This window comes from Dendrobates tinctorius, unplaced genomic scaffold, assembly GCF_039654945.1.
Source record: "Dendrobates tinctorius isolate UK_male_01 unplaced genomic scaffold, ASM3965494v1 ptg000120l, whole genome shotgun sequence".
NCBI lineage: Eukaryota > Metazoa > Chordata > Amphibia > Anura > Dendrobatidae > Dendrobates > Dendrobates tinctorius.
The window spans coordinates 19,761,387-19,779,485 of NW_027361788.1; the positions used below are offsets into that span (position 1 = coordinate 19,761,387).

Sequence of the window (18,099 nt, forward strand, 5' to 3'; positions counted from 1 at the left end):
CTTGCACACCGCGATCAAACATGATCGCGGTGTACCGGGAGTTAAAGGGAAGCATCGGCAGGGAGGGGGCTCCCTCCTTGCTTCCCTGAGCCCCCCACGGCAGCGCAATGTGCAGCGCTGCTGCGGGGGACTCCTTTCCTGCAGGTCCCCGGATCCAATATGGCGATGGGGACCTCCGGGGGCCTGCAGGAAGCTGGCTTCCTCAGTGCCTGCAAAGCGCAGGCATGAGGAAGCCTGTGCAGTGCCTGTGACAGATCGCTGATCTGTCACAGTGATCTGTGATGTGACAGATCAGCGATCTGTCACAGGACAGTGATGTCCCCCCTGGGACATTGTAATAAAGTAAAAAAAAAATTTAAAAAAAAGTGTAAAAATAATTTTAAAAAAATCGCCAAATAAATTAAAAAAAAAAAAATATTCCCCAATAAATTCATTTTTTGGAAATAAAAAAAAAAAAAACAATAAAAGTACACATATTTGGTATCGCCGCGTCCGTAACGACCCGCCCTATAAAACTGTCCCAATAGTTAACCCCTTAAGTGAACCCCTTAAAAAATAAAAATAAAAAACGAAGCAAAAAATAATGATTTATTATCATACTGCCGAACAAAAAGTGCAATAACGCGTGATCAAAAAGATGCATATAAATATCCATGGTACCGCTGAAAATGTCATCTTGTCCCGCAAAAAACGAGCCACCATACAGCATCATCAGCAAAAAAATAAAAAAGTTATAGCTCGCAGAATAAAGTGATGCAAAAATAATTATTTTTTATATAAAATTGTTTTCATTGCATAAAAGCGCCAAAACATAAAAAAACCACCTAAATGAGGTATCGCTGTAACCGTACTGACCCGAAGAATAAAACCGCCTGATAAATTTTACCGCACCCAGAACAGCATAAACGCACCACCCAAAAGAAATTCATGAAACGCTGGTTTTTGTAAATTCTGCGTCCCAAAAAACGAAATAAAAAGCGATCAAAAAATGTCACATGTCCGAACATGATACCAATAAAAGCGTCAACTTGTCCCGCAAAAAATAAGACCTCACATGACTCGGTGGGTCAAAATATGGAAAAATTATAGCTCTCAATATGTGGTGATGCAAAAACTATTTTTACAATAAAAAGCGTCTTTTAGCGTGCGACAGCTGTCAAACATAAAAACCGCCATAAATAGTAAATCAAACCCCCCGTTATCACCCCCTTAGTTAGGGAAAAATAATAAAATTAAAAAAATGTATTTATTTCCATTTTCCCATTAGGGTTAGGGCTAGGGTTAGGGCTAGGGTTAGGGCTAGGGTTAGGGTTAGGGCTAGGGTTAGGGTTAGGGTTAGGGCTAGGGCTAGGGTTAGGGTTAGGGCTAGGGCTAGGGTTAGGGTTAGAATTGGGGGTTTCCACTATTTGCGCACATCAGGTGCTCTCCAAACGCAACATGGCATCTGATCTCAATTCCAGCCAATTCTGCGTTGAAAAAGTCAAATGGTGCTCCTTCCCTTCCAAGCTCTGCCATGCACCCAAACAGTGTTTTACCCCCTCATATGGGGTATCAGCCTACTCATGACAATTTGCAAAACAACTTTTGGGGTCCTATTTCTCCTGTTTCCCTTAGGAAAATAAAAATTTTGGGGCAAAAATATAATTTTTGTGGAAAAAAATGTTTTTGTTATTTTCACACCTGGGCGTTATAAACTTCTGTGAAGCACTTGGGGGTTCAAAGTTCTCACCACACATCTAGATAAGTTCCTTTGGGGGTCTAGTTTCCAAAATGGGGTCATTTGTGGGGGGGTTTCCAGTGTTTTCGTACATCAGGGGCTTTCCAAACGTGACATGGTGTCTGATCTCAATTCCAGCCAAAAAAGTCAAATGGCGCTGCTTGCCTTCCGAGCTCTGCCATGTGCCCAAATAGTCATTTACACCCACATATGGGGTATCAGCGTACTCAGGACAAATTGCACAATAACTTTTAGGGTCCTGTTACCCTTGGGAAAATAAAAATTGGGGGTGAAAATATCATTTTGTGGAAAAAATATGATTTTTTAATTGTACCGCTGTACATTATACACTTCTGTGAAGCCCTTGTGGGTTCAAAGTTCTCACCACATATCTAGATAAGTTCCTTAGGGGGTCTAGTTTCAAAAATGGGGTCACTTGTGGGGGGTTTCCACTGTTTAGGTACATCAGGGGCTCTCCAAACGCGACATGGCGTCCGATCAGAATTCCAGCCAATTTTGCATTGAAAAAGTCAAACGGCGCTCCTTCCCTTCTGAGCTCTGCCATGCGCCGAAACAGTGGTTCCCCCCACATATCAGGTATCAGCGTGCTCAGGACAAATTGCACAATAATTTTTGCAGTCCAATTTCTCCTGTTACACTTGGTAAAATAAAAAAAATTGAACCTGAAGTAATTTTTTTTGTGAAAAAAAGTTAAATGTTAATTTTTTTTAAATATTCAAAAAACTCCTGTGACGCACCTGAAGGGTTAATAAACTCCTTGAATGTGTTTTTAAGCACCTTAAGGGGTGCAGTTTTTAGAATGGTGTCACTTTTGGGTATTTTCTATCATATAGACCCCTCAAAGTGGCTTCAAATGTGATGTGGTCCGTAAAAATAAAATGGTGTTGCAAAAATGAGAGATCGCTGGTCAACTTTTAACCCTTATATCTTACTAACAAATAAAAATTTTGGTTCCAAAATTGTGCTGATGTAAAGTAAACATGTGGCAAATGTTACTTATTAACTTTTTTGTATGCCATATCTCTGTGATTTAAGGGCATAAAAATTCAAAGTTGGAAAATTGCGGAATTTTCAAAATTTTCGCCAAATTTCCATTTTTCTCCTAAATAAACGCAAGTTATATGAATGAAATTTTACCACTAACATGAAGTACAATATGTCACAAGAAAACAATGTCAGAATCACCGGGATCCACGGAAGCGTTTCAGAGTTATGACCTCATAAAGGGACAGTGGTCAGAATTGTAAAAATTGGCCCGGTAGTTAACGTGCAAACCACCCTTGGTAGTGAAGGGGTTAAGGGCAAAAAAATAAAAGTTTGAAAATTGCAACATTTTCTAAATTTTTGCCAAATTTCTGATATTTTCATAAATTAACGCGTTATATCAAACAAATTTTTACCACTGTCATGAAGTACAATATGTCACAAGAAAATAGTCTCAGAATCGATGGGATCCAATGAAGAGTTGTAACATTTGGCCTGGTCAGGAAGCTGAAAACAGGCTTCAGGGTGTTTTCTTGCATAGCCTTAACCCCTTTACCCCCAAGGGTAGTTTTCATGTTAATGCCCGGGCCAATTTTTACAATTCTGACCACTGTCCCTTTATGAGGTAATAACTCTGAACGCTTCCATGGATCCCGGTGATTCTGACAATGTTTTCTCGTGACATATTGTACTTCATGATAGTGGTAAAATTTCTTTGATATGACTTGCATTTATTTGTCAAAAAAACAGATATTTGGAATTTTGCAATCTTCCATCTTTGAATTTTCATGCCCTTGACCCCTTCACGACCTTTGACGCCACGTAGGCGTCATGAAAAGTCGTGCCAGAACGACCCATGACGCCTATGTGGCGTCATGACTTTAAAGCCCCCTGCGGGTCGGGTGACCGGGGTCACTGAAAGGTCACCCGACCCACAGATACAGGGGGCTTTGTTCTTCGCCACAAGGGGCGTGGCTTCACCCCCACATGGCTACGATCGCTCTGATTGGCTGTTGAAAGTGAAACAGCCAATCAGAGCGATAGTAATATTTCATCAATGAAAATTGATGAAATATTACAATCCAGCCATGGCCGATGCTGCTGTAGCATAGCATCGGACATGGCTGGAGACACCGATTCCACCCCCCCCACCGGCGATCGCCCCCCCCCCGCAACTGAATGACAGCGGCGATCTGCCGCCGCTGTCATCATCTGCCCCCCTCCCATTCCCTCTGCTCCACGCCAGCTTCCGATGACCCCCTCACCCCATCTCACCCCCCCGGCACCTTCTAAGTCCCCCTGTCGCTCCCGGTGTCCGGCGGGTCCGGTTCATGGGGGCCGCCATCTTGAAAATGGCGGGCGCATGCGCAGTGCGCCCGCCCGAATCTGCCGGCTGCAGATTCCATTCTTTCATTTTGATCACTCTCACAGTGATCAAAATGAAAGAAAAAGTAAATAACCCCCCCGATTATCACCCCCATAGGTAGGCACAACTAATAAAGTAAAGAAAATATTTTTATTTTTCCATTAGGGTTAGGGTTAGGGTTGAAACGAGGGTTAGGGTTAGGGTTGAAAAGAGGGTTAGGGTTGGAAAGAGGGTTAGGGTTGGAAAGAGGGTTAGGGTTAGGGTTCGAAAGAGGGTTAGGGTTGGAAAGAGGGTTAGGGTTAGGGTTGGAAAGAGGGTTAGGGTTAGGATTGGAAAGAGGGTTAGGGTTGGAAAGAGGGTTAGGGTTGGAAAGAGGGTTAGGGTTGAATTAGGGTTAGGGTTGAAATTAGGGTTAGGGTTGGAATTAGGGTTAGAATTAGGGTTAGGGTTGGAATTAGGGTTAGCGTTGAAATTAGGGTTAGGCTTGTGGTTAGGGATGTGTTAGGGTTAGGGCTGTGGTTAGGGGTGTGTTGGGGTTAGGGTTGGAGTTAGAATAGAGGGTTTTCCACTGTTTAGGCACATCAGGGGGTCTCCAAACGCGACATGGTGCAACCATTGATTCCAGCCAATTTTGCGTTCAAAAAGTCAAACGGTGCACCCTCCCTTCCAAGCCTTGACATGTGCCCAAACAGTGGTTTACCCCAACATATGGGGTATCAGCGTACTCAGGAAAAATTGCACAACAACTTTTGGGGACTAATTTCCCGTGTTACCCTTGGGAAAATAAAAAATTGGGGGCTAAAAAATTATTTTTGTGGAAAAAAATGATTTTTTCATTTTCACGTCTCTGCATTATAAACTTCTGTGAAGCACTTGGGGGTTCAAAGTGCTCACAACACATCTTACATACGTTCCTTGGAAGGTCTAGTTTCCAAAATGGGGTCACTTGTGGGGGGTTTCCACTGTTTAGGCACATCAGGGGCTCTGCAAACGTAATTACGACCGCAGACTATTCCATCAAAGTCTGCATTTCAAAACGTCACTACTTCCATTCCGAGCCCTGACGTGTGCCCAAACAATGGTTCCCCCCCACATATGGGGTACCAGCGTACTCAGGACAAACTGGACAACAACTTTTGGGGTCCAATTTCTCCTGTTACCCTTGTGAAAATAAAAAATTGAGAGCTAAAAAATCATTTTTTGAGGAAAAAAATTATTTTTTATTTTCATGGCTCTGCGTTATAATCTTCTGTGAAGCACTTGGGGGTTCAGTGTGCTCACTACACATCTAGGCAACTTCCTTATGGGGTATAGTTTCCAAAATGGGGTCACTTGTGGGGGGTTTCAACAGTTTAGGTACATCAAGGGCTCTGCAAATGTAACATGACGCCCGCAGACCATGCCATCAAAGTCAGCATTTCAAAATGTCACTACTTCCCTTCCGAGCCCTGACGTGTGCCCAAACAGTGGTTCCCCCCCACATATGGGGTACCAGCGTACTCAGGACAAACTGTACAACAACTTTTGGGGTCCAATTCATCCTGTTACTGTTGTGAAAAAAAATTGCGGGCTAAAAATCTTTTTTTTTTGAGGAAAAAAAATGATTTTTTATTTTCACGGCTCTGCGTTATAAACTTCTGTGAAGCACTTGGGGGTTCAAGGTGCTCACCACACATCTAGATAAGTTCCTTGGGGGGTCTAGTTTCCAAAATGAGGTCACATGCCGGGGGTTTCTACTGTTTAGGCACACAGGGGCTCTGCAAATGTAACATGACACCCTCAGGCCATGCCATCAAAGTCAGCATTTCAAAATGTCACTACCTCCCTGCTGAGCCCCGACGTGTGCCCAAACAGTCATCCCCCCCACATATGGGGTACCAGTGTACTCAGGACTAACTGTACAACAACTTTTGGGGTCCAATTTATCCTGGTACCCCTGTGAAAATAAAAAATTGCGGACTAAAAATATTTTTTTTAAGAAAAAAAAATATTTTTTATTTTCACGGCTCTGCGTTATAAACTTCTGTGAAGCACCTGGGGGTTCAAAGTGCTCACTATGCATCTAGATAAGTTCCTTAGGGGGTCTAGTTTCCATACTGGGGTCATTTGTGGGGGAGCTCCAAAGTTTAGGCACACAGGGGCTCTCCAAACACGACATGGTGTCCGCTAACGATTGGAGCTAATTTTCATTTCAAAAAGTCAAATGGCACTCCTTCCCTTCTGAGCCCTGCCGTGCGCCCAAACAGTGGTTCCCCCCCACATATGGGGTACCAGCGTACTCAGGACAAACTGGACAACAACTTTTGTGGTCCAATTTCTCCTGTTACCCTTGTGAAAATAAAAAATAGCGTGCTAAAAAATCTTTTTTGAGGAAAAAAATGATTTTTTATTTTCACTGCTCTACGTTATAAACTTTTGTGAAGCACTTGGGGGTTCAAAGTGCTCCCTACACATCTAGATAAGTTCCTTAAGGGGTCTAGTTTCCAAAATGGTGTCACTTGTGGGGGAGCTCCAATGTTTAGGTACACAGGGGCTCTCCAAACGCGACATGGTGTCCGATAACGATTGGAGCGAATTTTCCATTCAAAAAGTCAAATAGCGCTCCTTCACTTACGGACCCTGCCGTGCGCCCAAAGAGTGGTTTATGACCACATATAAGGTATCTGTGCACTCAGGAGAAATTGCCCAACACATTTTAGGATCCATTTTATCCTGTTGCCCATGTGAAAATGAAAAAATTGAGACCAAAAGAAAATTTTTGTGAAAAAAAAGTACTTTTTTTTTTACCGATCAATTTGTGAAGCACCTGGGGGGTTCAAAGTGATCACTATGCATGTAGATAAGTTCCTTGGGGGGTCTAGTTTCCAAAATGGGGTCACTTGTGGGGAAGCTCCAGTGCTTAGGCGCACAGCGACTCTCCAAACGCGACATGGCAAGCGCTAAATATTCCAGCATATTTTCCATTCAAAAAGTCAAATGTGCTCCTTCCCTTCCGAGCCCTGCCGTGCGCCCAAACAGTGGTTTATGACCACATATGAGGTATCAGTGTACTCAGGAGAAATTGCCCAACAAATTTTAGGATCCATTTTATCCTGTAGCCCATGTGAAAATGAAAAAAATTAATGATAAAAGAAAATTTGTGGTGCAAAAAATAAAATGTCCATTTTTTCCTTCCACGTTGCTTTAGTTCCTGTGAAGCACCTGAAGGGTTAATAATCTCCTAGAATGTAGTTTTGAGTAGCTTGAGGGGTGCAGTTTTTAGAATGTTGTCACTTTTGGGTATTTTCTGCCATATAGACCCCTCAAAGTGACTTCAAATGTGAGGTGGTCCCTAAAAAAATGGTTTTGTAAATATTGTTGTAAAAATGAGAAATCGCTGGTCAACTTTTAACCCTTATAACTTCCTAACAAAAAAAAAAATTGTTTCCAAAATTGTGCTGATGTAAAGTAGACATGTGGGAAATGTTATTTAGTAACTATTTTGTGTCACATCAATCTCTGGTTTAACAGAATAAAAATTCAAAATTTGAAAATTGCGAAATTTTCAAAATTTTCGCCAAATTTCTGTTTTTTTCACAAATAAACGCAAAAATTATCGACCTAAGTTTACCACTAACATGAAGCCCAATATGTCACGAAAAAACAATCTCAGAATCGCTAAGATGCGTTGAAGTGTTCCAGAGTTATTACCTCATAAAGGGACACTGGTCAGAATTGCAAAAAATGGCCAGGTCATTAAGGTCAAAATAGGCTGGGTCATGAAGGGGTTAAATCACAAAGATATGTCACACAAAATTAACATTTCCAACATGTCTACTTTACATCAGCACAGTTTTGGATCCAAATTTTTTACTTGTTAGGAAGTTATAAGGGTTAAAACCTGACCAGCGATTTCTCATTTTTACAACACCATTTTTTTTAGGGACCACATCACATTTGAAGTCACTTTGAGGGGTCAATATGATAGAAAATACCCAAAAGTGACACCATTCTAAAAAATGCACCCAAGAAGGTGCTCAAACCACATTCAAGAAGTTTATTAACCCTTCAGGTGCTTCACAGGAATTTTTGGAATGTTTACATAAAATGAACATTTAACTTTTTTTCGCAAACAATTTACTTCAGATCCAATTGTTTTTATTTTACCAAGGGTAACAGGAGAAATTGGACCCCAAAAGTTGTTGTGCAATTTGTCCTGAGTACACTGATGCCCCATATGTGGGGGTAAACCACTGTTTTGGAGCACGGCAGAGCTCGGAAAGGAAGGAGCGCAGTTTGACTTTTCAATGCAAAATTGGCTGATATTGAGATTGGACGCCATGCCACATTTGAAGAGCCCCTGCTGTGCCTAAACAGTGGAAACCCCCCCACAAGTGACACCATTTTGGAAACTAGACCCCCTAAAGACTTTTCTAGATGTGTGGTGATCACTTTGAACCCCCAAGAGCTTCACAGAATTTTATAATGTACAGCCGCAAAAATAAAAAATCATATTTTTTTTACAAAAATGATTATTTTCACCCCCAATTTTTTGTTTTCCCAAGGGCAACAGGAGAAATTGGACCCCAAAAGCTGTTGTCCAATTTGTCCTGAGTATGCCAATGCCCCATATGTGGGGGTAAATCACTGTTTGGGCACACAGCAGAGCTCCGAAGGGAAGGCGCACCGTTTGACTTTTTCAACGCAGAATTGGCTGGAATTGAGATGGGATGCCATGTTGCGTTTGGAGAGCCCCTGATGTGCCTAAACAGTGGAAACCCCCCAATTCCAACTCCAACCCTAATCCCCACACCCCTAACCCTGATCAGAGCCCTAACCATAACCCTAACTACAAACCTAACCCTAACACACCCCTAACCCTAATCCCAACCCTAACCCCAACTCTAGCCCCAACCCTAACTTTCCCTTTCTATTCCGATTTTTGGGAGATGTAATGAGCAAAAACCAGCAATTCATGAATTTCTTTTGGGGGGTGTTTACACCGTTCCACGTGTGGTAAAATTGATAAGGCAGTTTTATTGTTCGGGTCAGTATGATTACAGGGATACCTCATTTATATCATTTTTTATGTTTTGGCACTTTCATACAATAAAAACTATTTTATATAAAAAATAATTATTTTTCCATCACTTTATTCTGAGAGCTATAACTTTTTTCTGCCGCAGTGTAACTGTATTGGCGCGCTGTGCATGCCAATACAGTGACTGTAGAGTAGCTCTGGGTGGACCCCCTCAGAACGCGGGGCCCAGGGTGACCGCACCCTCTGCCCCACCCCGGTAGCTACACTACTGTATCAGACCTATTGACCAAATCAGGTTTTTGTGTTTGGCAAAGTTTTTTTTTTCTTATATAACAATAAGTATAACAAAATTAGAAATCTTACAATTTTCACACTGGCCACTGGGGCAATTTTAGACTGGTACTTCTAGTTCATGATAGAAGACTTTCCAGCAGTCTCATTATCACCACGGGAAGAATTACATTAACAGGTAACCCCTCTATACAAGGCTGACAACACAGAATCCCCCATTCACAATGGGGTATGTCACAGCTGTCACGATCTTCAAAATGATCTTTGCACACGTTCATTAAATGCTTCAATATAAAAGATAGAGTTTGAGTCAGTCTATTGCTGGTAACAGCAAAAATGACAGTATGGCCAGTTCTCAAAGTGTCCCAGGAGCCATTTTTCAACATAACGCCTAGCAGCATATTGCTTGGGCTACTGTGAACAGCTTGTGGCCTGCAGCATCTCTGGACTTGTCTCCCATCACACACATCTATGACATCATTGGTTAGCAATTGCATAGGCCACTACCAGCAGCGGATCTTGATGATTTTCATGCCCAAATGCATTCAGTGCAAAACATTCCTCAGACAACCATTAATACCAGACAAGGCTCTAAGTGCGGGGACTTTTGCACATGGTGCTCATGCTACATACTGGTTTAATCGAGATATTTCATAAACTTTATTTCCACTTTTTCATCATTTCTTGTGATTTCCATAATTCAACAATTTTTCCTTCATGGTGTTGTAATTTCAATGTTGAGTAGTCTCAATTGTGACCCGAAAAAAAAATTAACATAAAAACTTGATTTAATAGAAGTTTGATTTTAACTCGCCATCTTTCTTTTGCTTTCCCCCCCTTCCTTTTTTTGTAGAGAGGAGGCTCTGCTCATAACTGCAGCAAGCTTCATGTGGGCCAGGTAATCCTAGAGGTGAATGGAGTCTCCTTACAAGATAAAGAACATCGTGAGGCTGCCAGGATCATTGCTGAAGCTTTCAAGACCAAAGAAAAGAATTACATGGACTTTCTGGTCACAGAGTTCAATGTCTCACTATAGTGGCTACTTGTGATATCCAAGTAAAAGCGTGTAACCCAGCCAGGGGGCCAGTGCCACGAGAAACACGTACTACATGCTAATGTGTATACTGAGTAGCTGCCATTTGTGTGCCCTTGCTACATACGTGGTTCTGCTGTCCAACATGTGGCTTATATACTCCCGTTATACTATAAATGTGATGTCTGCTTACCGCTGGAGCAGACAGCAGTGAAGGAAAGCCTATATTGGAGATGAACGATGGATACCTACTACGTATACGATAAATAGAAAGTGGACGAGGCAGGTCTATGGAGCAAATCAACATCATGGTGGCAAGGGAAAACATGACACCTAGAAGAAAATATCTATATCACCTTTACAGATAACTTGTCTATTATTTCCTGGTATTGTGGAATTAGGGAAACACTGATCTAGCTCCTGATGATAATGAATAAGTGCCAGTTACTTGCTACTTATCAGTCACTTGTTCCTTATCATCAGGATGATGCCCAGCAGTGTCTTTACACCTTGATGCCACAACTACAGTAGTGCTGTCACTAAGAAGACGCTTTATGCAGCTATCCTATGAAACGCAAGCAAAGACAAGACATTTTAAATGGAATTGTGCTGATTCCTCTCTAGACTGATAGATAGCAGTTGGTCGGTGATAGCTTATGGCAGCATACAAATATGGCGGACGTTGTCTCCAGTGCTGCTCTGTGCCTGTTACTTATTAGCCTTTAATGGAGGAGAGTGACTCCCACTCCCATCCTGCTACAGTGTGTGAGTGACGTGCACCCCACGTTGTGACCATTCATGTAATATGTATGTAATTACAGAGCTTGTCACTTTACTTTTTCAATAAACCTCATATTAGAGAAATGATGTGAGCGTGTGGCCATCGCTGAAGCTGAGCACCATATAGACAATGAAGATTACATTGTACTAATGATTTATCATTTGAGGTGAAGCAATCAGAAAGTCAACAATATCGCATCTTCCATAATAGAAAATATCGCCACGCATGAACTCACTGGCTTATATATATATATACACACATACAAACAAGGAGGCAAAATATGCCATTTTTCTACTTAAAGGCAATCTGTCAGCAAGTTTTTACTCTGTAATCTGAGACCAGCATAATGTAGAGGCAGACCGCCTGATTCCAGCGATGTGTCACTAGGCTGCTTCTTTTAGTTTTCATCAAATCAGTGTTTTATAAGCAGATTATTACTAGAGGACTAGTTGTCTCCTGTCTTGTAGTTCCCCTGCTCTGTGTAACCCCGCCCCCCACCACTGATTGCACAGAAAACTGCCAATCTGCCAATCAGTGGTGAGGGCAGGGTTAACCAGGGCTCAGCATTCATAGTACTGCCTGATTATATCAAAATGGCGCCAAGCAGCCTATTAAGTCACACATCACAGGAGTCCTGGTCTCTGTCCCTACGTAATGGTTCTTTCAGATTACATTCAGATTAACAAAACCTTGGTGAGAGATTCCCTTTACAGATTTCAGCACGAAGATACTATAGAAAGGGCTATCAGTCTTTGATAAATACATACTCTCACATCTAATAACCTGCACCCTTATATTTTTGAGAATTTTTTTTTTACATCATCTGCAATGCTATTTTTATAGATAGATATTGACTGTATGGGAGTATAATCAGTTGTGTGTATCTGACATCTGTCTTTCTGCCTGGAGTCTTTCTTTGTTACTCCGTTCTGTAAGGGCACATTGTTCTGTGCCTGGCTGCAAACCCTGTGATACACTGCCCCATCCCCGTTCTGTCCTCATCCCACCAGTACACCCCTCTCCTGCTGGAGCTAGGAGCTATCGATCTGATTGCAGGATGTTTTATCCTCCTACTCTTTATAGTTGTTTCCTTTGAGGCTATGTGCACATGTAGTTTTTTGGTTGTGCGGATTTTGTAGAGAAATCCGCAGGTAAATCCGCAGGACAAAAGTCCTGTGGTTTATCTGCGGACTAGCCTGCGGTTTTGCCCTGCGGTTTCACACCTCATAATGATAAGGTGTGAAACCGCAGCGGAAACCGCACAAAGAATTGACATGCTGCGGATTGTAACCCGCAGCAAAACCGCACGGAAAAATCCGCAGCGTGTGCACAGCGCTTTTTTTTTTTTTTACATAGGAAATAAAGGTACTGTACAACGCAGCAGAATCTGCTACGGACCCGCAGAGCCAAAACCGCTGCGAATCCGCAGCAGAATCCGCAGCGTGTGCACATACCTCAGACATGTTACCTTGGAGAAATCAATGATTTTCTAGTAGCAAAATCAATTAGATTTTTGATAAATGATTGATGCTATTTCTACCAGACAATTATCGATACGATCATTAGAAAGTAATTGCAAAGATATCTGCCCAGTGTAAAAAGTATCTGAGACCATAAGCAGCTTTACAAGGTAGGATTTCTGTCCACACAAAGCAACATAGGACTTGCTATATCGTCCCTTTTATGGCTCCATCACATTGACCGAAAATTTGCCAAACTAGTGTTAGGAAAAGTTCTAGATCTCAATCACTGGCTCTGGTAAGCATGGCAGCGATCAGATGCCGAGTGAGCTGGAGACTGATTGCATCATTTATGTAGGCCTAAAAATCATCATCGTCAGCAGTACATCTCCCCATGTTCACATCACGTCTCATCATCAGTGGCTCTGTCGAAGCCCTAAGGCCGGAGTCACACTGGCGAGGAATACGGGTGCGTGAGAGGCGCTAAAAGCACGCATTAGACACGGACCAATGATTCTCTATGGGGTCCCTCGCACCAGGCGTATATTTCTCATCCGCATTCTACGCTCCGTGCCACTCGCATCATGCTGCGATTGTCAGTGTACTACGCCCGTAATACGCCAATGCAAGTCTATGGGTGCGCAAAAAATACGGATTACACACGGAGCACACATGTGACCTGTGAGAAATACGCACCCGGTGTCTTTTAGCAAAGCCGGCAATTCAGTGCACGATACAGTAAACTCACACTGACTGTTTTAATAAAGAAATGAAAGAATAGATATAGACACATAGAATACATATATATATATATATATATATATATATATATATATATGCATTCTATGTGTCTATATCTATTCTTTCATTTCTTTATTAAAACTGTCATAGGGCTCCATTATATGTCCATTTTGCAAGCCTGCGAGAAAATCTCGCCATACGGATTACATACGGATGCTGACATGCGCAAAATACGCGACCACACCTTGATTACGGATGACATACGGAGCACTGTTTAGGGGTCTGTCATCCGTATTACGCATGTAAAATACTGACCGTATTTTACGCAGGTTAGTGTGACTCCAGCCTAAGAATCAGGATCTGGACGTTTGTGCTGACGGGGTAAATGACTTTAATGATGGAGTCACTTTGCGTTCTGTCGAACATCACTTTCGTCAGTATCCGCCTTTTTGAAGAGGTCACCAAAGCACTGTCGACCACCACTTTACGGCACTTTTTCTCTGAAGATGCTTCGACAGGTCACCCTGAACGGTGGTCATCTGGAGTTGATTCCCTACCCCATTTAAACTGCTTTAGCCAAAACGTAGGAGGAAGCTCCATCATCACCATATACAGCAATCATCCTTTCATCGATTTCTTTAGGCTTCTTTTCTCTAACACTAACAGAACATGCTGGGGTAGATAACTTATTGAACATCACTGGTACAAGAACTTTCTACGTTCACCCTCAGGAGTCTTTGGGGCAATAATCTTTTATCAGCCATTTTTCTGGATTTGCGTTACGCTCATAAATCTGTTTATCTGCTACATACTAGATGCTTCATGTAACTGTGATATGTCGTACTTTCTACATATCCACTGATATTTCCACTGAATCCTGGAGGCTGTAGCTTTATGATACAAAAGTGTAAATGTCCATAAAGTGAAAAGCACCGAGAATTAACCACGTTATTGACCTTCACTATAGTCTACAGGGTTTACTGTTCTGTGCACTCATCAATGAGGTGGAGGTTGTGGCAGCAGTAAAATCAGAGTATAGAAAGAGAAAGAAAGCGCTCATTGAAGTCTACATTAAGGCTGGAGTCACACACAACGTAGAAAAATACAGACCGTATTGTACGGCCGTAATACGCATAAATGGTCCCTAAACAGTGCTCCGTATGTCATCCGTTCTCAGGGTGTGGCCGCGTATTTTTCTCATGTAAGCATCCGCAGGGCCGGCGCTAGGGGCAGGCAGACCAGGCAGGTGCCTAGGGCCCCCGCTCCCCCAGGGGCCCCCAGCTAGCGGAACATCATGGAGCCGCTATGGGGCCCCTGTGAGGCAGGGGGCCCCGCCTGCCCCCAGCGCCGACTCCCGCCGCCGCATTGAACTATACCGGCATCATAGACGCCGGTATAGTTCACCGCAATGATGGAGGACAGGGCATCAGCTGACGCTCCCTCTCCCATCATTCCCCGCTCTGCCTCTTAAAGACAGCGGGTGTGCGATGACGTCATATCATCACGCGCTCACTGTGTGCCAGGCAGTGCAGGCTGAGCCAGGAGCTGGGACCAGCGCGGGAGCGAGGAGAAGAGGTAAAGAGTGTGTGTTTTTTTTTTTGTTTGTTTTGTTTTGTTTTTTTTAATCACTGTGAGTACTGGACTGTGGGGCCACTCTCGGGGGGGGCTATATACCAAGCTGGGCTGTATACCACGCTGGGCTCTATACCACGCTATATACCATGCCGGTCTCTATACCACGCTATATACCATGCTGGGCTGTATACTATGCTGTATACCACGCTATATACCATGCTGGGCTGTATACCACGCTGTGTACCACGCTATATACCATGCTTGGCTCTATACCACGCTATATACCATGCTGGGCTGTATACCACGCTATATACCATGCTGGGCTCTATACCACGCTATATACCATGCTGGGCTGTATACCACGCTATATACCATGCTGGGCTCTATACCAAGCTGTGTACCATGCTGGGCTCTATACCACGCTGTGTACCATGCTGGGCTCTATACCATGCTGTGTACCATGCTGGGCTGTATACCACGCTATATACCATGCTGGGCTCTATACCACGCTGTGTACCATGCTGGGCTCTATACCACGCTGTGTACCATGCTGGGCTCTATACCACGCTGTGTACCATGCTGGGCTCTATACCACGCTGTGTACCATGCTGGGCTATATACCACACTGTGTACCATGCTGGGCTATATACCACGCTGTGTACCATGCTGGGCTGTGTACCATGCTGGGCTTTATACCATGCTGGGCTGTATACCATCTGGTGCTGGGCTATATAATATGCGGCTGTGTTATATAGCATGGGGGGTACATTTTTCATTATATTCTATGGGGGAGGCTGTTATATAATATGGGGGGCTACATTATATTCTATGGGGGGCTGTATTATATTTATTCTATTGGGGTGATTGCATCATACTCTGAGGGGGCTACATTATACTATATGAGGAGGCTACATTGTATTCTATGGGGGGCTGCATTATATTGTATGGGGGCTTCATTATACTATGAGGGGGCTACATTATATTCTGTAGGGGCTGCATTATACTGTATATGAGGAGGGCTACATTGTATTTTATGGAGGGGCTACATTATACTATATAAGGGGCTGCATTATACTCTGAGGGGGTTGCATATATTCTTTGGAGGGGCTGCATTATACTAATTTGGGGGGCTGCATTATATTCTATGGGGGGGTTACATTATATTGTATGGCAGGGCTGCATTATGCTCTATGGGGTGGCTGCATTATACTATATATGGGCTGCGTTATACTGTATCGAGTACTATGGGGAATACATTTATATGAATAACTATGGGGTGCATTATACTATGGGAAGTGAATTGTACTACATGGATGACTATGGCGGTGCATTAAACTATATGGAGGACTATGAGGAGTGTATTATACTATATGGAGGACTGAGAAGTGTATTTTAATATATGGAGGACTATGGGTAGTGTATTATACTATATGGAGGACTGAGGAGTGTATTATACTGTATGGAGGACTATGGGGTGTAAACTGTAGATGTGCTGCTGATAACATGATACTGTGTGGTGATCCATTAGTGATGATTCTGTCCCCATCATTCTCTCTCAGATGGGGGAAAGAGGCCGGGAAACAAGCGTTGAATGACTTCAATATTGTCGATCTCACTCATTTAGCGGCCTGAACTCAGCGCATGTAACTACAACCGAAATGCTTCTGTGTGACGTGCAATATGTTAAAGTAGCATTTGGGGCCCCATTTTAAACTTTGCCTAGGGCCCCACTTTGCCTTAAACCGGCCCTGAGCATCCGTATGTAATCCATATGGCACCCGTATACCGTTTTTTTCTCGCAGGCTTGAAAAATGGACATATAATGGAGCCCAATGACAGGTTTTCAAACACAAACGGAAGAATAGATATAGACACATAGAATGCATATATAGAGTTGTGGCCAAAAGTATTGACACCCCTGCAATTTTGTCAGATAATACTCAGTTTCTTCCTGAAAATGATTGCAAACACAAATTCTTTGGTATTATTATCTTCATTTTAGTTTGTCTTAAATGAAAAAACACAAGAGAATGAAGCAAAAAGCAAAACATTGATCATTTCACACAAAACTCCAAAAATGGGCCAGACAAAAGTATTGGCACCCTCAGCCTAATACTTGGTTGCACAACCTTTAGCCAAAATAACTGCGACCAACCGCTTCCGGTAACCATCAATGAGTTTCTTACAATGCTCTGCTGGAATTTTAGACCATTCTTCTTTGGCAAACTGCTCCAGGTCCCTGATATTTGAAGGGTGCCTTTTCCAAACTGCCATTTTTAGATCTCTCCACAGGAGTTCTATGGGATTCAGGTCTGGACTCATTGCTGGCCACCTTAGAAGTCTCCAGTGCTTTCTCTCAAACCATTTTCTAGTGCTTTTTGAAGTGTGTTTTGGGTCATTGTCCTGCTGGAAGGCCCATGACCTCTGAGGGAGACCCAGCTTTTTCACACTGGGCCCTACATTATGCTGCAAAATTTGTTGGTAGTCTTCAGACTTCATAATGCCATGCACACGGTCAAGCAGTCCAGTGCCAGAGGCAGCAAAGCAACCCCAAAACATCAGGGAACCTCCGCCATGTTTGACTGTAGGTACCGTGTTCTTTTCTTTGAATGTCTCTTTTTTTCTCCTGTAGCTCTGTGTTGATGCCTTTGCCCAAAAAGCTCTACTTTTGTCTCATCTGACCAGAGAACATTCTTCCAAAACGTTTTAGGCTTTTTCAGGTAAGTTTTGGCAAACTCCAGCCTGGCTTTTTTATGTCTCGGGGTAAAAAGTGGGGTCTTCCTGGGTCTCCTACCATACAGTCCCTTTTCATTCAGACGCCGACGGTTAGTACAGGCTGACACTGTTGTACCCTCGGACTGCAGGGCAGCTTGAACTTGTTTGGATGTTAATCGAGGTTCTTTATCCAACATCTGCACAATCTTGCGTTGAAATCTCTTGTCAATTTTTCTTTTCCTTCCACATCTAGGGAGGTTAGCCACAGTGCCATGGGCTTTAAACTTCTTGATGACACTGCGCACGATAGACACAGGAACATTCAGGTCTTTGGAGATGGACTTGTAGCCTTGAGATTGCTCATGCTTCTTCACAATTTGGTTTTGCAAATCCTC

At 42.9% G+C, this 18,099-nt stretch overlaps 1 protein-coding gene across 1 annotated transcript in view; it reads left to right on the forward strand.

Annotated features, from left to right (window-relative positions):
* LOC141101635 (whirlin-like) overlaps window positions 1-11,299 on the forward strand; it is a 54,257-nt gene extending 42,958 nt beyond the window's left edge. Inside the window, exon 4 of the mRNA XM_073590839.1 lies at window positions 10,253-11,299. Coding sequence (XP_073446940.1) covers window positions 10,253-10,435 — 183 coding nt within the window. The 3' untranslated portion in view covers window positions 10,436-11,299. The remainder of the gene's footprint in view (window positions 1-10,252) is intronic.
* Window positions 11,300-18,099: the final 6,800 nt, after the last annotated feature.